The 22298-nt window shown below is 32.3% G+C and overlaps 1 protein-coding gene across 1 annotated transcript in view; it reads right to left on the bottom strand.

Annotated features, from left to right (window-relative positions):
- The window catches only part of LOC149409923 (uncharacterized), a 135617-nt gene that overhangs the window by 57699 nt on the left and 55620 nt on the right, over window positions 1-22298 (bottom strand). The window contains exon 3 of the mRNA XM_089649103.1: window positions 20178-20343. Within this exon, the coding sequence (XP_089505229.1) occupies window positions 20178-20343 (166 nt within the window). The remainder of the gene's footprint in view (window positions 1-20177; window positions 20344-22298) is intronic.

Genomic DNA, 22298 nt, shown 5'->3' with positions numbered 1-22298 from the left:
TCAAAAAGAACGTCTGTTAAACTATCATTGAGTATAGAATCATAGCATAGGGAGGTGGCACCTCATCTGCACTAGACCTAATCATAAAATCACAGAAAACCATAATCAAAATGATGATTAGGCTACCTCTAATTACAGACTCTTTAATATTATGAATGTGTTTGAAGTTCGGCAGATATGCGCAAAAACAATCCTCACACACCTATATACAAACATACATAAATCCTACACAAAAAAGTTTGAATACTCTACTGTACTCGAAACAATAACAAACATTTACTCCAAATTCCTGTAATGCATACTAATTTCGGTCAGAGAAATTTTAGGTATATTGCAACAAGATTATACAATACTCTTCCAGAGAATATAAAAAAAAAAAAAAAACATTATAATTTGGATAAAAAGCAATAATAGGGCCTTCACTGGTGCCCTCCAGAGATGTGCCCCGGCAGGGCAAGGGTCCTGAGTTCGAGTCCTAGATGTCACCGTATTTTTTCTGATTTTTCTGTTTCAGATTTTCGTTTAGGAATCGCTAATATTGTCTTCAAAAATTAAATATTACAATTTGAGGTTTTACTCAATAAGTTAGCAAAAACAATTTAGGCTTCCATACTCTTAACTTAAATTAAATAAAATAAATATCTGAGAGTAGCATTCTTGTATTGTATATGATACATTCTAATCACACTTTTCTTTTTAGATTAACATTATTCGAAGCCTTAAGGTGGAAACACATTATTAAAACCCGACGCGACCCGATGAAACGCGATGCGTGTTGAGTCGAATCAAATGTATTGTTTTCTTATGACCAGAATCACACTATGAACATCCGACATGGCGTCGCGTCGGATGTTCATAGTGTGATTCTGGTCATGAGAAAACAATACATTTGATTTGACTCAACACGCATCGCGTTTCATCGGGTCGCGTCGGGTTTTAATAATGTGTTTCCACCTTTACTCTTCAATCTGTCTCACACCAAGGGACGAATTACAGCTAGGAAGATAAATTCAAATCAAATCCTTGTACTACCAACATAATATTTGCTTTTCCTCTCCTAAAAACGCTCATCAAAGAAAATAAATATCAGATTTTTCAATTAACCGTCTTTACGTGCAAACTGTATCTAAATTTCTCTAATAAACAATAAACAGTGTTAATCTCGAGTGACCTCCCCGGTAAGTATGGTCCTGTATATTATCTGACAGTAGAGGAAATAAATAAACAATAATATATTTACACAGCATCAGGTTCATTGGTCAAATGCATTGTAAAGATAATTTTGTATATTTTGATCGACGAACCGGTGGATGCAATCTGTTGATATCAGCCATAAATTGATGATAGTCTGGTCTAAAGTTAGTAATAAGATTGATTACTGTAGATATTATATATTTGTGTTGCGCCCTAAATCATCCAAATATTTCCGACTTTATGTCCGGGTTAAATCTTCCCCACAAGAAAAAACTAAACCCTTGAACACACATTTCCACAAATGATCATCTAGTCAATCTATAATATGCAAGTGCATTAAATAAGCATAATAAATACAAAACAATACAAGAACAACACGTCAAATCACCAAAGATCAAATGGTAAAATAATTCACCGACTCCAGATATTTTCATATCAGAGGGTCCGACTCGGTAGAACTTCTAATTGGACCTATAAATCCTACTGATCCCTCAATACATATATTTAAAAAAAAATCTTTCGTAATCCTACATGTATTTAAAATAACTGATTTTTGCATTTTTATATATAAATTCTTTATTATTATTATTATTATTATTACACTACCTACATCTACCGTTCCATGAAAATGGCAAGTTTCTAAAAATAGTTGTATGACATTTAATAATAACTGCCCACCCTTTCGGCAACTGCACGATGCCAACACTTTAAAAATAATCAAATTCTACCATTGCAATTCACCCTTATAAGTGCAATAACTACCCTTAGTGGAATTAGGGGCAGCAATGGCATTAAGGGATGTAACATTAGATTAATTCAATCAGTTCTAATAGCATCGAGATCGCATCCCATGGGATTCAAACTCAGATCACCCCTTCTGCGAACCTGTCGCTTGGGATTACAAGTACTGGACTACTGGGGATTGCGATCTCACAATAGATTAGTTAATTTAGTTGTTTTATTTTTTTCAGTTATTTATTGATCTGAATTGATACAAACTAACAAAATTTATTTTTTATTTTATCCTTATGAAATTAATACTTCTGTAATATTCAGAGATTGTATTTTTGTTGTTGTTGTGAATACCGCACAAGAGTCCCAACTGCTCTCAACCGTCTGGTGCAAGTGAAAGTGGACTGTAAATAATTTAAACGTTTCTCATTTCAAAATCAAACGCACACCATTTTGGATTACTTCACGTTGCATTGCCTTGAGACATACCCAATTTCTACCGATTTATAACAAGTTTCCACTTTAACTCCTTAAGTTTTTAAGTTCCAAAATATATATGTTAATTTCAAAGATAATATCCATAAATTTGTTATGCCAAAACATTAATTATATGAAATTTCCTCGATACGAAAAAATCGCAGTCATCTCCAAAAATTATTTAAAATACGTTTTATTCTGTTATTTAATATGTTATAGGGATGAAAAAAATCACAGTGTATCTTTAAATGCAACTAAAGCATTTGTCGAGAGAGTTTTGCTGTATTTCAAACGAGTCGTGTTTTATTAAATATTATCACGCTATCTCTAACATTCGTATTAACATATCTCCCTTTATATATCTCCCATCTTTGAACACTTACTACGGGGCGTTAAACCGCCTTAATATCGCCAAAATTAATCAAATATCAATTCACGTCACGCATATAAACGCGTTAGATAACCGAAACCAAATAAAAATAATAATTGTAAAGCGGCGTTCATAATAACAGTAAGGTATAACTTAGGTACTTCGGCTTCTCATTTATAGTTAAGTTAAGTGATACCCATTCATAAAATTGTTCAAACAACAAATCTCGCAAGTCATTTCCTACCGATCACCCATTTTGTTCGTTACGTGTTTTTTGTTCAGATTTTTTCGTATAACTCAGGGGTCGACAACTATAATCTCTGCTTCTCACATTTTTTATTTTTTTAAGGGCGGAGACGGTTTACTTTTAGTTCCCGTGAGCACTTAGGCCATAGGCCCATTGTGCTATCTCCCTTTTTACCTCAATCCTTTAACAACAACCCAGTCCCTTTAATAAAGTTCCCCAGGGTTGTCATTGAGTTAATAAAACTGTATATTACATATGTATCTTACATACCGTATATACATGTACCATATTGCAAATGAGAAAATTCAAAAGAACTGTTGCATTGACCTAAAATTCTAGACAGCAAAGGTTAAACAAATCTATTGATGCCAGAGCTCACCGGTAAAATAATATCTGATTTCATGTTATGATTTAAAAAAAAATATATAGTGATAAGTAGGCCTACATTGTATCTCGACTTTTTAGTTTCACGGGCCAACTGTTGTCGATCCCACTTTGGGACCTAACGTTTTTATGTTCGAGCCCACGCCGCGCAGTGCCCACCGAAACTGTAACAAACTCTAATTTGACTTATTTGACAAAATAGTTTTCTATTTTCTTTGACTGTAAATCACTTCCGGACAAACGGGAAGGCTGTTTTTCCGACGTGAGAACCTTTCGTTGAAACTTGCAACAGGTAAAAAAGGCTTTATAACTGTTGAAGTGGTGAGATTACAGGTAATTGTATCTTTTGTGCAAGAGATTGAATCATTTTCAATAAATTTTATTTACCTAGATGAGAAAAATCTATTCTTTTGCGTCAAATAAAATTATAAAATAATCTGTTATGGTTTTTTAATATCGATGGTAAGGAGATGGCCTGCACAGCTAATATAAGCACTAGGACATATATACATACATAACACGATTACTTACACCGTATATACATAATTAATTCAGTCAATCTCTAACAAAGTATGTACATAATTCAGTCGATCACTAACACAGTATTTACATAATTCAGTCAATCTTTAACATAGTATTTACATAATTCAGTCGAACACCAACACGGTATTTACATAATTCAGTCGATCACTAACACAGTATTTACATAATTCAGTCAATCTTTAACATAGTATTTACATAATTCAGTCAAACACCAACACAGTATTTACATAATTCAGTCAATCTTTAACATAGTATTTACATAATTCAGTCGAACACCAACACGGTATTTACATAATTCAGTCGATCACTAACACAGTATTTACAGAATTTAGACAATCTCTAACATAGTATTTACATAATTTAGTCGAGCACCAACACGGTATTTACATTATTCACTCGATCACTAACACAGTATTTACATTGTGCGGACTGTTGTGCCATCACCTTTTGTTTAATCTTATTTCAAAAACAGTAGCCCAATCTCTTTAATAAAGTTCACAAGGGATGTTAATGGTATTTGGCCTCGTCACCTAGTTCCACAACTTGGTGTTCAACTCTCCATGTATTCAGATATTGTAGGTAGTAGTGAGAGTGTTAGGATTTTTTTCCATCACGCCTGAATGGATATTCCTTCAAACTATTAACATTTTCTGCAGCTAATCTATAAAATTGTTTTAAGAAACTACTAATACATTAATTGAAATGCTGAAAAGTTATTGAACCTCTTCATGTACTTTATTAGATTATATTTACAAATTGGCAGTTCTCTAATTAATTGACGTGAATTGTTGCTTCCCAATTAGCAAATAAATAATGAAGCAATCCAAAAGCTAAAATAATGTACATGAAATCAAATGTCAATATAATGGTATATTCGGGCTTTCCAATCAATATACTGTGTTAGCAATCGACTGAATTATGTAAATACTGTGTTAGTGATCGACTGAATTATGTAAATACTGTGTTAGAGACTGACTGAATTATGTAATATTGTGTAAGTGATCGACTGAATTATGTAAAAACTGTGTCAGTGATCGACTGAATTATGTATCTATGTCCTAAGTGCTTATATAAGCTGCGCAGGCCATCTCCTTACCATCGATATTAAAAAAAAACATAGTGATCGACAGAATTATGTAAATACTTTGTTAGTGATTGACTGAATTGTGTAAATACTATGCTAGCAATCGACTGAATTATGTGAGTAATGTGTTAGTGATCGACTGAATCATATTAGCAATGTGTTAGTGTTCGACTGAATTATGTAAAAACTATGTTAGCAATCGACTGAATTATGTAAGTTATGTGTTAGTGATCGACCGAATGATCTAACTAATGTGTTAGTGATCGACTGAATGATGTAAATACTGTATAAATGATCGACTGATTTATGTAAAAACTATGTTAGCAATCAACTAAATTATGTAAATGCAGTGTTTAGAGATGAACTGGATTATTTAAGTAACATTTTTGATCACTAACTCTGGGTTATCATCCACTTAAATAGTTATTAAATTTATACCCTTCAATAAACAGTTATCAGTTAGTTCAGTTGACATGTGCGTTTGGTTCTCAACCCAACCAGGCGTCGCGTCTTGGGTATAATTTTTCTACTGGCTAAGTTCTTTATCATTTCACAAACAACATTATCCGCTTATAATGGTCGTGGTAAGAGTTTTTCAAATATTGTCGGGAATGATTGTCTTTATTTAGAGAAATAATCAATAATATAGCATTGAATAAAGCAACTATATCAAATAATAACCCCTTTAATAAAATTTGTTGGCTATTTGATAGACCCTGGTTTATATATTGTTATGATGGGGTTATTTTGCAGTCAATGACCATAACTTATTATTTACGGTGCATCAAATACCAAACAAAATATGATTTTTACTGTATAAAAAAGACGTAAAAGTAATGGCCATACAAATAACTAGTTACCGTAAAATGGGGTAACTTCAAAGCTTGATCAATTTTAAAACTAAATAATTTTTTTATAAAATCATTTGTGTTGGTAAATTTGATGTCATATTTATTGCACATGTTTAAAATATCGGAATATATGTTTAAATAAAATTATGTGTGTTTGGGGAGCAAAAAAAAACATTATGATCAAAGTTTATTCTGAGAGTTATATATTTATCATTTTTATGACCTTATTACAACGTTAACTAAGCTAGCAACTAACAACTTTTTTTGAAAAGAAATATTTAATTTAAATATTTATGTATCGATAGGCATTGGTATAGTCACTATAATCGAATATTAATTGATAATAACATTTATCAAAATAAAAATAAAAACAAAATAACTTATGACATTGATGTCGCTATTCCAAATTCCTGTAATATTAAAAATCTGTTAATGAAAAAATAAGAAAATACACAGATTTAGGAAATGAGATAAAGAGAATTTAGCATTCTCAGACTATAAAAATATTACCATTTGTTATTTCGGCTACTGGCATTATACCTAGCTCTCTCATTAAAGATTTAGGCGTAGTAGATCTATCAAAAAAATTTATATATAAAAATGCAAAAATCAGTAATTTTGAATACATGTAGGATAACGAAAGATTTTTTAAATATTTATGCTGAGGGATCAGTAGGATTTATAGGCCCTGTTAGGAGTTCTACCGAGCCGAACCCTCTGATATGAAAATATCTGGAGTCGGCGAATTGTTTTCCCATTTGATCTCTGGTGAGTTGATGTGTTGTTCTTGTATTGTTTTGTATTTATTTTGCTTATATAATACACTTGCATATTGTAGATTGACTAGATGATCATTTGTGGAAAAGTGCGTGGAAGGGTTTAGTTTTTCCTATGGGGAAGATTTAACTCGGACATAAAATCGGAAAAGTAAAACATATGCGCATTTATTTTTTTATTTCGCTTTTGTTTTCGGGAATGAAGGAACGAATTAATGCAAAAGAGATAAATATTGTTGATCGAACTGAAACTCGGCAGATTGAATCGTTGTCGATGACAATGTAATCTATCAACTTGGCGGCAATCACGTATATATTACATAATCATTCGAAGCGTCAATTTATCCAAGTTGCCCGAAAAATATTAATTTCTGGGGGGTATCTTAGTATTTTCCGCTTTCTTTGGTGGTAGTAGGAGATTATACAAATAATTTCTGGTTACTCGTAACCCGGGAATGTTTATCCTACTTAAAAAAAAGATCAAAGTCACCCCCCAATTCAAAAGTCACCCCATATTACGGTACTCACCCTTTCGTTTTTTATTCGCAATATCGTATATAAAGTTACTGTAGGGGATAATCCACATTTATTACATTTTAAGAGACAAAATAAACTATATATGTTGGTATAATCAAACGTACCGATTTCAGTTGTCTGTGATGTGCTTTATTCCCGAGTGAAAATATTGCTTTGAATTTAAGTGTCATTTTAAAAATTGGAACTGATTGCGTAGATAATAATTCAGACAAGCGATAGAGTAGGGATCTACCCTTAATATGATACTTTAATAAATATCGGAATAAAACTGTAGATTTGTATTAAACATCAAATCCACTCCGCACGCCCGCCACAAGTGACACGCTCCTTTATCTAAATATATTACAAATATTCTGACAGTATTTTTGTGAATTGAACGCGATGATCATCGCGTTCAATTCACAAAAATAATAAACAACCTTTTACCACAGCAAGGATACAAAGGAATGCAATGTTATAATGCGATGCCAGAAACCATAAAGTTTGCAACAATTGATAAATTCAAGCTGGATTGTAGAAGCTACCTATATTATATATATATGACACCTGTGACAGGTAAAAGCAGGTTTTTCTTTAATAACAGCGCCATCTGTTGGACATACATGTATGTAAGTTATAATAAATTAGACATTTGTAAACTTGGATGTAAAAATGGTAAAAATAAAATTAATAAGTAAATAAAACTTAATTTGTTTATTCTGAAAAGGTTAAAAGTTTTGGTTTTGTCGTTTTTTCGTTCCACAATAGATTATTGTATATTAGGGTAGATTTATGTCAATTGAAAGGCTGCAAAGGGTCATAAAATGCATTCCTTAAATCTGTGTTCAATTTGTATAGAAAGCACCGATGGCGGCAAATAAATATACCTAATGCATCTGTTATTCAAGTTGCGATATCGGGGGTTAGAAGTAAATTGTAAAAGTATGAAAAAGCCATTATTTTAATACTTTTCAAAGGTTTATTGATATTTTTCATCCCTTCAGTCTTCTGTTATATTTCTCACAATATTGGAGAATTTGTGTGTATTCACACTTCATAAAATCCAAATTAATGGAATATTTATGAACGTATCCAAAAACTAAAAACTATTTTTGAAGGTGATCCACCTCCACCTATTTTACAACCCCTTAAAGCAGATATTATAGTGATTTGTTTTTTGAGGTACTATGCCGTGTTGCGCTACCTCCTTCTTTAGCCAACGTTTCGAACAGCATTACAGTGTCCATCATCAGTGCAAATGTGTAATGTGAAACGTTGACTAAAGAAGGAGGTAGTGAAACCCGGCATAATACCCTAAAAACAAATCACTATAATACTTTTGGCCGTGAAAATTTCAAAACATACCTTAAAGCAGATGTTTGATACTTCTTGATGAAATTTTGCACACTTGACGTTCAAAATAAGAAGGAAATTAATGACAGCATCTGATTTTTTTAAAAAACTTTGTGTTAAGTCCGGGCATAGTACTGTAAGCGTGTATATATTTTTTGGTGACCGGATAAATCATCACAATGATAATTCTTCACATCTTTAAAAAGTTATATAAAAGTCATGGAAAGTGATGAAACAAAAACTTTATTAACTGGGTTAAGTAGGTTAGGTTAGGTTAGGTTTGTTCAAAAAAAATTTTTTCATCGTTTCTAATGACTTTATATCACTTTTTAAAAGTGTGTTGAGTTACCATGGAACCATATTTTTTAATGAATGAATTGTGAAATAACAAAAATTAATCATTCAAAATTTACTTTAAAAACGTATTCTTATCTAATTTTATGTCAACTATCACAACGAGAAGTCCTACAAAACTTCGCATTTATTGTTAAAAAATAATATATAATAGATTAATGATTGAAAATTTTCGTGACATTTTCTTCAAGCGAAAGAAAATTCCTACAACTTTAAAGAGGCATATTTAATTGGTGTACGTACCCGCCTAGGTAGTAGTTTTACATTGGCAGTCGCGCTTTCTGAACACGCGGCACTGAAGTTATATAGGTAGGTATAAACATGGCGGTTATCTACCTTCATCTAAATAGGTAGTTACTAGTTACTATACTTATCAGTATACCTAATAAAGCCAGTCATGTGCAATTTACGCATGTATTGGTTGGTATTCTCAGTGCCTGCCTATCGCCCAGGTAGATGATCGCTATTTATTTATTTATTTTATATATATAAATTACAAACAATACAAAACAAAATGAACCTTTGTCTGTCCAACTGGGAAGGATTCCCGTTTCAGGACAGCCAAATTGTGTATTCAGTACATAATATTCTTACAATGGAATGGCGATGCTGTCAAAACAAATTTTGAGAACATTGTTGATTGCATTCGAAGTGACAGGATGGTTTCTTTATCCTTGAAAGAATCGCAAAGATGTAATTTATTACCAGGGTCAATTCGGATAACATTAGTAATTGCATTCAGAACAGATGAATGGTTTCTTTCGGGACATCACAAGTCTGAGATTCTTTCCAGGGCATTTTGGAGAACATTTACAATTGTATAGTTAGAAATTCCACATTTATAAATCAGTATAAGACATATGAATCCAATAGTACATTTTTTTAGAATTTCTTAGGTGATAGAAATTACAAATTACTAGAACAGAATATATGCCGTATGATATATGAATTTCTAATGTTAAAATTTCGAATCTTTATTTATTAAATGGCTAGTCATTATTATACAGTTATCGAAATAAAACCGCGCAAAAGATTCGTAAATTTAAATTTAAATAATAACAACAATGAAGATCAAGTATTAGGAACAAAAATAACCATTTTTGAACTTAAAATAAAAAGTGACTTTAGATCCTTATCTCTCATAAGTATAAAATAGCCTTTTGGAAGATAAAAAATAAAATTTAACAAAATATTATCAACGCTATTATTTATTTTTTTCTATCTAAGTATTTAAATAAGTACGAATAAATATATATTTATATGCAAGGTCTGTATAACCCGGTACCTACTTCATAAAATACCTCTTTATCGTTTCTTTCCTTTCCCCACGAAGGGCACAGAGAGTTTATCGCTCATTTTAGGACACCTGTTACTGATCAACTTCGGTTTCTCTGGCGCTTAAAATGAACCTTACCTTGCGAAAATGGGCCTAGAAGCTTATCGCTCTATTTTTCACTGATATACTAGGCTTGTGTAGCATTATACACGTAGTTTTGTACCCAACTCGGATATACATCGCTGTCGATGACAATGCCAACCATCAACTTTCGGTGGCAAATACTATCTTTCTTTTACAAGAACCTAAACACATTTGAATCTTTAAAAATTTCTCGCAATACTTTTTTATTTTATTTTTTATATTAACTCCACACAGGAGGCCCTGAAGAAAATAATTTCCCTCAGGGCCTATGTCATCTTTGGGAGGAAAAGGAGGAAAGGGAGGAAACCCAGAGGCCAGCAGTTCGTTCCACAGCCGAGCTGTTGAACTTAAGAACGAATCGTAGAAGCGACCCGTTCTCATGTGACAAATGTCAACAGTGTACAAATGTTGGGCGCGCGTTTGGCGTGTATCCCGACTACGCACCGGTGCCGAAGGGATCATTGACGCTAGTTCCTCAGAGCATCTTCCATTGTAATACCGATAGAACAAGGACAGCATACCTATACTAGAACAAGACATGCACACCAACTACTAATACCAACACATCATTTGGACAAAAACACTACAGATTCCAGGCTATAAAACTATACAATTCACTTCCGACAAAATACAAAACATCTAATCTTACAGAATACAAAAAACAAACGTGGAACTGGCTACAATCCTTTTAATATTTAATTTTGTTATTTTCACATTTGTTTTTGTTAAAACTATGTAAAAATCGATTTTATATTTTAATTTTTATTGTTACCCAACCAAGATTTGACTCGATTGTTATCGCGGTTGATTCCATTCCCTGGGGAGGTTCAATCTTCAGCCCAACCATTTAAAAAAATATATTTACAGCAGTTAACCCTTTCACACCCGCAGTATTGTTTCCACGCATATTAAATATGTAATGCTTGAAAATACACAGAAAATTATTTGAAAATTTTTGGCATTTATTTTTTTTTTTTTTAGAAAATTTTCTATGTTAATTTGGATTAACATTGGGCGTCAGAGGGGATTTTTTTAATAGTGACGTAAAATAAACATAACACAAAATTAATACAAATAACTTTTCCATGTCAAAAATGCACATTGACAATATAGTGATAATCTCTAAGGTACAAACAAATAACATTTTAATTAAAATTCATTCATAAATAGAGAAATAATCTAGGATAATATATCTTTAAAAATTCGCCATACTAGTCGAAAACATGTCCGTCACTACCAGTGTTAATTTGAATGAACATTGAAATTCATTTACAATATTCTGGCAAATGACTGTGAACAGTGAATTAAACTGATGTTATTATTATAGAACACATCTTTATGTGTTAAAATATTTGTAATTCGAGTATAAAATATTGATATCTCACCTTAAATTAAGTAATCAATGACGGCAAAAATTCCATGAAACTCACAATCAGCAGATGTCAAAATATTTATCGTTGTTGTGGCGGGAATAAGGAATTCAACCAAGCGGAAAAAAACGACGCCACAGAAAAGACTAGAAACTATAAGAAAACGAAATAATGGCTTTTCTAAATCGCTACAGTTACGGTAAAAAAATTCACAAAGTTCATGTTAATTTGAATTAACACTGGGGATGAAAGGGTTAAGAGCAGGTACCTACTGCTTTTTAAAAATTCCTACCACAACAGTTAAATTAATTCGTTATAATATGCAAATTTAATTAATGCACTCACATATTTTATGTGTTATTAATACGGTTGCCTATCCAACTGTGAATTTTTAGAATGTTACTTAACTTCATTAAAACGTTGAGTATTGTTTCTACTTGCTATCATTATTATTAGATCATTTTCATTTGCTCATTTCCTGAATACGATAGTTCGTAAAAGAAAGCAAATATTATTTAAAACATTAAACAGTTCATTTTGCAATCATTTTATCTCTATTGAAGAAATCTGTTTTTATGTAAGTAATAATTGATAATTATAAGTGGTTTTTTTATTATGAAAAAGTTGTGATTTGTTAAATGAAATGCACTTTGAAAGAAAATAAGAAAAGTATGTTAAAATGTTAAGAGAAAGAGTGTAGATCTATTGTTCAATAATACAAGTTGATCCGTTTAACTCTTAATATATAATACGGAGGAATAAGAACAGGTTAGTAGAAAACGTTACACATAATCGAACAGCGTATACGGCCGTAATTAGTGGCTGATGTTTAAACTTCCCGACGCCCAGTTTTGTTAAAAATCTTGTTGATTTGAAAAATATAGATCGGTCGCGCTATGAAAATGTAAAAAAGCAGGAATACCCATTGGCAGCACTATCAGAGGAATATTTTAAATCGATTTACCAAAGAAAATACGGAACGCATAATCAAATTAGCCAAATTTCGAAGCAATTCAAAGCAGACCAAGTCAATTACATTGCAAATGTTATCTGAAGAAACGTGAAGATACCCACTAAACGCAAAATGCAAAAATGACCGTTTTTTGAGGATAGGAACAAAGTGGTGCATGATCAAGTAAATTAGATACTCGAATTGGGACATGCCAAGAGTTGAATAATAGAAGAGTATGTATGAGACGATGAATGAATGTGAATGAGGCAAGAAGTGTGTGCCAAGACCGAGTTGTTTGACGGTCTCCTCGGTTCTTCTCTGCCAATCCCTGCGGGGAAACAGCGTGATGGTTAGTTAGTTAGTTAGACAATCATAGGATGAAAACTGAGAAATTTTCATCATGTCATCATCACAACCATTCATTGGATAACCAATACCTCTGTCATAGGTCATCTCATGTAGTTGGTTACGTTTTGTGAGGTAGCAGGGGTGCCTGGGTACATAAGGTGAGGATTATTTAGATCTTACCTCTCTAGACTCTCCCCTTGCACCGCAGTAGTCTCAGATTCCAACCCATCATTCATAACTTTTTCCATCCTAGATCTTACCCTTTTCTTAAAAAAAAACCCGTCAACACACCATTTCCTAAGATGACATAGGCCCAGAGGGAAATTATTTTCATCAAGGCCTCCTGTGTAGAGCTAATGTAAATAAGTAAATTGATAAAGAACCTATCTATAATATGATAATATCTATAATCCCTCGATGCAACACTAATTCTAAGCAGAATTCTTTCATCTATCGTGCGTCCAACACTTTTAACACACGGTATTCACAATTTGACATATTTAAATCTGCACCACACTCCTTAAAATCCCACAGACACTCTCTCGATACCTTACAATAACATTAACTACAGATACCTTCCAATACAACCACCACTCTATTAACTTCCTTTTTTTCTCTTCCTTTTCTTTTACTATACCTCAACCTAACCGATCCCCCCCAATCCTACCCCCTACATATTAACCCCTAAATAACTTGTCTCTTGAAATGTAATTTTCCTTAGTAAATATCTCGGAATCACTATACTTTATTTTATTTATTTTTTTTTTTTTAAATGACAAAATTTATTTATTTGTTTGTTGACGCCTTGACGGCTTTTACATGCGAGGAAAATCATACAGGAGAATTATAACAAGTATATAGCATCATAAGAAGTATAACATAGTAAATAAAATAATAAGCTGAGCATGAAAGATATAAGTAGGCACAACACAGGTAGGTATTAGTATACGATAAGTAAATTGTATATTGTATAAAGGAGTTCAACCAGCAAATACTTATTTGGGCTCAGGCTACAGTACATTCAGCAATTATAATTGTCACAATATTACACCAAACATAATTACAAACATAATAAAAAACTTGTATATAATACCTATGTGGAAACCTGTAAATGGTTTAATTATTGTAACTCAATTATTATTATGCTTTTATTAATGTAAACTGTTGATATTCCAAATAAAATAAAATGATATTTTAACAGAAAATAATATCTGAATTTTCAAGAATGTATCTACAAACTACTCCAAAACTAATTAACTGATTTCGCTGAGAGTTTCAAAGATTGTTCTTATTAGTGCCAGGACTGTTTAGAGCGTAGTTTGAATGTTAGAAGAAGTCGGTGACTCTCGAGGAAGACTTTAGCATCATCTCTGCACTGGAATAAGACACGGCTTAAAGTCGGCTTATTTGATTTTTTCTAAAATAACAATCATACACGAATCATGGTATGTCAAATGGTTAAATAAGGCGTACGTCATGCACCCAGAACGAGGTGTAATAAGAATATACGATGCGGAAGAGAATGGTAGAGGTCGGGGACAAAAAATCATCGTCTAGTAAAATAAAATATGTTTTTAAATATTTTAAAAATAAATTGTCAGGTGCGAAAATTCCAATTTTTAAAATGTGACTCGGACCCAAGCACAGGGAAATTATATCGTTTAATAATGCCTTAAACAAAACGAGAGGCGCGAAAATCACAGTCTTTTTCAAACAGACAATAATCTGATAGTATTATTGTCCCAGCGTCTGGACGGTGTAGGCCCTCTGATTGGTCAAATTTAAATTGTCTGTTTCGGGTAACTTGAATATTAAGACACGATTCCATACTAAAATAGGATCGCCTCATAATAATACGAGATTTCTTCATAAGCATCGTTTCTGCTCATATAATTTTTGGATAATATCGAAGAAAATATGTTTTAGAAAGTTCATAATCCATTGGATTAATTACATTACAATGAAAATTCTCCACAGTTACGTGATTATGTTTGACGTTTATAAAAATTCACGCGTTTCTTCAAGATGGCCGACAGAGCGCACCTCTGGCGGTTTAAAAACGAACCAAATGCCTGGCGCGAATATTTAAATATGCAGCTAACAATACTTGACTACTTACCATTAACAAGCGTTTTATAAGAAGATTTCTTCTGGAAGCTTATCACTTTGTAATGGCATTTATCATTATTTTTTATATTTTTTTTTCTTATTAATTATATCTGATTTTATATTGGCATGTTTTCTAATTTCTAAAATTTCAAAATTATTTATTTGCGATGCTTTATATCCTGAGTGAAGTATTTTAAGACCTGAATTTTTATCGAAAGTGTGATCATTATTTAAAAGATTATTTGCAAACTCAGATTCACTATTTCCATTTATAGCCCTGCGATATTCTTTAGTTCTGACTTCAAAGTTTCTATTGGTTCTACCTTTGTAAAAGAAATTACAATCATCTCAATTGAGTTTTTAAACTCCTGTTTTTTTTTGTTTGAATTTTGCTATCATTATTATTAAGAATATATTTCTTCATTGTTATTAGTGTAAAACGCCAGTTGAATGGTACCAGGATTGTTTATATATATAATTTTAGAAGTATCGTTATCCACAAACAGAATTCTACGCCATTGTTTATTTCTATCTTTAGAAAGACCGTTTGAACAGAATGTGTTTAATTTTTTTATTTAGCATTTCAACTATCAATTTATTAGAATAACCGTTATTAAATGCTATTTGTCTTATGAATATATTGTTTTATGGTTACATGCTATTTGTTTTTTTCAGGTCTTAAAATACTTCACTATAAATAATTTTGAAATTTTAGAAATGAGGAAACATATTAATATAAAAGCAGATATAATTAACAAGAATTTTTTTATAAACTCTCTTTTAAATATTTTCCCACTCAACTGGTCTTTCCCGTCTAACGATATTGTAATTCCTAATTATTATAAACCCAGCCTACTCTTACTCCTCCCCCCTCCTTCCACTTCTTCTTTCCCAATTGCAATCTATATTTAATTTTTGACTTCGGTGTATACACAATAAAATGTAAACATTATATTTATTTATTTATTGGACAATTTGCATAGACGGCCGGCGTGGTCTAGTGGTGACGGCCGGCGTGGTCTAGTGGTATACGCTTTTGACTACAGATCCGAAGGTCGCGGGTTCGAACCCGGCGTGCGCAAATAAATTTTATTTGATTAATTTGTGTTATTTCACAATTAATTAATTTAAAATAATATATAGTATATTTGCGGCACGTTCCAGAGTGGAAGATACTCTCAGTATCGCCCTGGTGTAAGACCACCATTCAGAATTGAAACGTTGCTTGAAATGGCTTTAGCCGTGTTTGGTGACCAGATCTGAATAGCCAGGTACTTCCCCACCTTCCTCTTCCCCATCTCCCTCCCCTCCCCAATACCCTCAGCCTCACAACATACCCCAATTGGGGATGCCATAGTCTCACTGGCTCCAGACGGGAGCAGTTGGGACTCTTGTGCGGTAATACTGTAAAAAAAAAAAAAAAAAAAAAAGCGCCGCTTTTGTGAGATATCACCTCAGGGGCGCTATATTGTTATAATCTACCTTTATATCATACACACAAGCCCTGCTTATTTATGGGGGTACATCGAATACTTATATTATGTAATTAATAACCTACTATATTGTGTAATTATATTATGTAATTGTTATATTATGTAATTCGTGTATCTTTTTTTTACTAATAAAAAAAACTAAAAAAAAAAAAAAAAAAAATCTACACTAGCGACCTCACCAACTGCAAATAAAGTTAAGTGTGTCAAACTGTAAAAAAAAAAAAAAATATATATATATAGATTTTTACTCTCCTGATGAAGGTGTATATATAATCTAGCTTTAAACTTTATTAGATACAGTAACAGTTGTAGGTAAAGAATTACCACCAGTTGGAGTAAAATTAACACCTTTTAATTTAACCGACTGCTAATGTCATCGCACAATTACCCTCCTTTTATTCATAAACACGGGTACAATTAATCAATATGTAATAATGTATTATTTAAGTCAACTTTGTTAAAACTATCTTTAATTGTGACAAACTAAACGATATTGATTCAACTTATAGACATTGACGGTTGTAACAGATATTTAAGCACTGCAAGTCTCATATGAGCTAATTATATTAGGTACGATAACAGTTAATATCAGTTGTAGACATGTAGTCAATAATAGTGTTTCATTTGAAATAATCCATCACAAATACGTAAAATTTCATTTATTCAAACAACTGTCATTCTTATTATGCGTAAATTTAGAATGTAATTATTAATTAACTCCTTCCTGTTCCGTGTTTTAACAATATATATACTCACCCTCTCTCTGTGAATGTTCTAATATCTATCTATTAAATGTAACTGTTGTTAATATCACTTAAAATGGGCGAAGCCCAAGTGAGAGCCGCCCGCAGGGCCTAGCAGTTAAAAACCCGCGGAGCGGGTTTTTAACTGCTAGTTATAATTACTGTTCCATTCTTATTTTGAAATTTTGAAAAGAAAAGATGGCGGGCTCGGAGTTTCCGGCGCGTGACGGCGCGTGCGCTGAAGCGACGCCGGATACATCTGCCGGCCATAACGGGAACTAATGTACGCTATACATAATTCTTTTTTTAAATCGCTAAATTACTTATTTCCTTATCTTCGTCTAATCGAGTGAACACTGTACACTATGGTACACTGTGATAAGAAAAAATCTGTTCCTTTTTTTTGTTTAAATTTACAAGAGTCCCAATTTCCCGGAACCACTGAGGATATGGCACTCCGGGTTATATTGTTGAGTCGAAGAAAGTGTGAAGAGAAGAAAGGTTAACAAAAATTTAAGATTTAGTAATAGTGGTAATTCTGAGTAGGTGTCTCCATAGTGACAATCATATTCAGAATCAAGGCTTTTGGGTCACGAAACACGGCCATATACCTGTGTTCCTCTTTAGTATCATTCTAGGAGAAGTATCCGGGGTTGCCCGTGCTTTACACAGAGTTTTTCGAAATCAGATGTAGACTGTAATTTTCGTCTTATTTCGAACGCCAAGAGCGCAAAATTTCAATGAAAAGTAAAGTTAATTTTATTTAATTAATTTGTGTTATTTCAAAATTTATTAATTAAAAAAAAATGTCTATTTGCAGAAGGTTTCGCAGAGTGGAAGATAATCTCAGTATCGCCCTGGTGTAAGACCACCATTCAGAATTGAAACGGCTTTGACCGTGTTTGGTAACCATATCCATAATAGCCAGGCACATTACCACATTCCTCTTCCACATCTCCTTTCCCATCTCCACTACCTTCAGCCTCACAATATATCCCAATTAGGGATGCCATAGTCTCACTCGCTCCTAACGGTTGGGAGCAGTTGGGACTCTTGTGTTGTTTCACATTTAAAAAAAAATGTATTATCTCATTATATTTTTGAATTTCGTCATCATATATTATTAAGGCAACTGCAGGTGCATGAAGACCCGTTCCTAAGTTACTTAAGATTTATTTATTTATTTATGTCTATTCTTGAATACACATTTTACAAATGATTACAGTGGTTTATATTGTAGTACAGAGAAAAAAGTACAGAAAAAATGTATATATAAAATAAAGAACATAGGTTGATATAGGTAAAACTGTGTGTGGGTGATATTGTATGTTACGTGAACACCTCACTAGAAGAACCTGTGCTGAGGTGTTAACGTGTTTGTGATTAAATGTGACAGGTTTTATGTGTTGTAGTAGAAAGTTAATTTTTTTTCACAGACATATATTGAAACATTAAAACACACATTTATATGTGAGTGTTTGTATTTTTGGATAATTCTTGAAGAACGTGTATAATATTTAATGTTACTTATTATATTATGGTTATGTTTGGTTTGGAATTATAATCTTTTGAATAAAGTGAATATCTTGATTTTTTATCCAGGCTACGATATGTTTTTTGAGAAAGTTTGTAGATGTATTTGTAGTCATTAATTGTTTCAAAGTAATGGGCATACTGTTAAAAATTTTGGTTGCGTAGTATTGAAAGTGTCTTTGTCCGTGTGTGGTATATGTTATCGGAATGTTCAGTATTTTATTTGTTGATGACCTGGTTTTTATTATGGCTTTCGGTTGATTTGTAATATGAAGATTATTATGGATTAGATGTAGGAGAGCAGTTTTGGCGTAAAGTTGTCTTATTGACATGACGTCTAGTGTTTCGAACTAAAAGTTTAAATAAATCAATCAGAAATAATTACTTTTTCGTTGTATGCATATTAATACTGACAAGGTATAAACGTTAATGTGACGGTTAAGTTTATTTTTTGAAAGTTATCCTGTATAAAATTATGGAGAAGTAAAGTTTTATTGTAGGTTTGGATTGGTTAAAATTATTTGTAATCACCCCACTGTTCAGGTTAGAAGAAGAAAATTGCAACACATTTTTAACTACTATCTGCTGGGGAATGGGTACAGTAACGACCATTTTGATTAATTTATTAACACTAACAGTAACTATCCATCGTCTGCTGTTTAAGAATTTTACATTCCAAGAATAACTCCATTAAAATTTTAAAAAAATCAAGACAAAGAATTTAAAAAATCATAAAACGTGGATATACTTAGGACGGGTTGTTTCGGATTCTTCAAATTTAAAAGTTAATTTTTAAGTTCTGTGAATGATTTTTTCAAGTTCTGTCATTATTTCAGATCTATCAAGCAACTAGCCTATAATGATGTAATAACAGAACTTGAATAGAACTTTCACAGAATCCGAAAATGAACGTTGAAATTTGATGAATTGTTCAAATTGTTGCTAAGCGGAAATGTTGATATTTTAATATTATATGTTCGAAATGATTTTGCGAACAGATATCATATAGAAATTTCACGATGCTAGAGTCCACAATTCGAGAGTTTTTAGTGGTTAACTATTATTTTAGTTTAAGGACTTTGTTTCAGAGAATTTGAAAAATTCATCAAAATACATTTAAGAGGGGGTATGAGTACCGCCTCCCCGGGAACCATTTATCGGATAACCAACACTTCAGCCATAGGCCGCCCCAAGTAGTTCGCTGCATTTGGTGACTTAGCAGAGATGCCCTGGCTCATGGGTGAGGTTTTCCCAATCTTCTCGCACCGCGGTGGGAGTGATCCCTCCAATCAGCATCCCCAATGACGACATAGGTAACAGCATCTTACCTTGATAGTATTTTAGACACACATCCGTGCGACACCCGGAGTTGCCGGGAGATATCACAAGGCCGCACGCCATTATGGGCAAGTTCTACTATTCTCTGCCTAACCACATCGGGAAGTGGTCGCCCGTTGACGAATACACCGCCCAGTTGGTTCACCCCGCCGTGACCTGAAAACAAACATTAAAATTATTTTATATATTGTTTAAAAAAAACATTTAATTTATTTAATAAAACTTCAAAAAATAACATATTTAATTTAGAATTTCAATAATGTATCAACTTTTTTTAACTCTAGGGAATAGAATGCATTAAGTTTTTTATTGCAAATTAAGACGAGGTTAAAAAATTTAAAAAAAAATTAAAACTTTATAGTGATTTATTTTTGGGCTATTACGCCATCTTGCGCTACCTCTTTCTTTAATCAACGTTTTGGCCAGCGTTACAGTGCTCATCATCAGGATAGATATTGTAATGGACCCTGTAAAATTGACCGAAAAGATGGCTAAAAGAAGGAGGTAGCGCAACACGGAATAATACCCCAAAAATAAATCACCATAGTACTTTTTACCGTGAAAATCTCAAATCATAACCATTTTGATAAGGGTTTAAAAAAGCACCCCATTAATTTGATAGAAGCCATAAAAAATATTTTAATTTATTATGAATCTCTTCAAATTATTCATGATCGTGTTAAAATGGGACTGCAGGCCCTTAATGAATTAATTGATAAGGTTTCTTGTTAAACCTTTACTAAAAGAGGAATGCATTATCGCGATGCCGGAACACGTGTTAAAAAATAAAAAATATAATATTTTCGCATTTCATTATTATATATTATGAAGGCAAGATGCAGGTGCATGAACACGTGTTCCGATATATTACGAAAAGTTCCATGATATCTCATCAAAATGAAAATTCAACACACCTTTAAAAAGTGATATAGAGTCATTAAAAGTGATGAAAAAAAACTAGGTTAAATAGACACCTAGTTTTTGTTTCATCACTTTTCTTGACTTTATTTCACTTTTTGTAGGTGTGTTGAATTGTCATTTTGATGAGATATCCGGTCACCATTATGAATGTACTAAAAGTTTATCAGGAAACGTCCTGATTTTCCGTTTTAACCGGATTACAAATAATTTAAAAATATTTTTAATAAATCGGCAATTCTCGCTTTTCTCAGTGTAATAATACACGTTTTAGAAACGTTTGGTTAATTTAATAAAGATTTAAAAACACACTAGCTAACTTAACAAAAGCACCAAAAATTATTAAGATTCAAAAACTTTATTGAGTAAAACCCATAGACATATGATTAATTCCTATGTCTGTGGTAAAACCTCAAATTGTAATATTTAATTATTGAAGACAATATTAGCGATTTCTAAACGAAAATCTGAAACAGAAAAGGATACGGTCACATCTAGGACTCGAACCCAGGACCCTTGTCATAGATAAAGATAGTTGCCAATAAAAAATGTGCGGTGAAAAAATGAAGACAATGTTGGTAGTTCTTATTCGAAGTATGATACAGTTAAAGGTGACCGAAGGGGATAGGGTCCCATTAGCTCAGTGGTAGAGCCGTACCCCGGCAAGGGAAGGGTCATTGGTTCGTGTCCTAGATGTGACGGTATCCTTTTCTAATTTTTCTGTTTCAGATTTTCGTTTAGAAATCGCTTATATTGTCTTCAATAATAAAAAAGATATTTATTTATTTTTAAATTGTTTTATTAACGCAAATCTTCTGTTTCTTAAAACTTAAAGACAGTTATTATTTATGACTAGAACTGCAAGAAAACACTTCGTTTTTAAAAGAGCCTTTTGAAGCTTTCCTGCTTAATGGCATCCGACTTCAAAATTATTAACGATCTTCCTCGACCCCAAAAATTTCCAGAAAATCACTCATTTTTTTGTAATCTTCCATTCGAAATGTTTTTTTGGTTTTAAATCTAGTATTCTATGTGTCATTTGAATTAGGAACGTTGTTTTTCGAAATATAATTTATTTCGTAAGGTGACTTATGATGGTGGAAAAATGTCGTTAGTGAAGTATTTTTCTATCGTTTGTTTTAATTAAGTGATAAAGTTTTAGATGTATTTTCGCAAATCGGAAAAAATAAGCA

The sequence above is a fragment of the Hesperophylax consimilis genome, chromosome 29, assembly GCF_061612785.1.
Source record: "Hesperophylax consimilis isolate HC1 chromosome 29, BYU_Hcon_1.0, whole genome shotgun sequence".
Lineage (NCBI taxonomy): Eukaryota > Metazoa > Arthropoda > Insecta > Trichoptera > Limnephilidae > Hesperophylax > Hesperophylax consimilis.
This window is presented reverse-complemented; position numbering and strand designations above follow the sequence as displayed.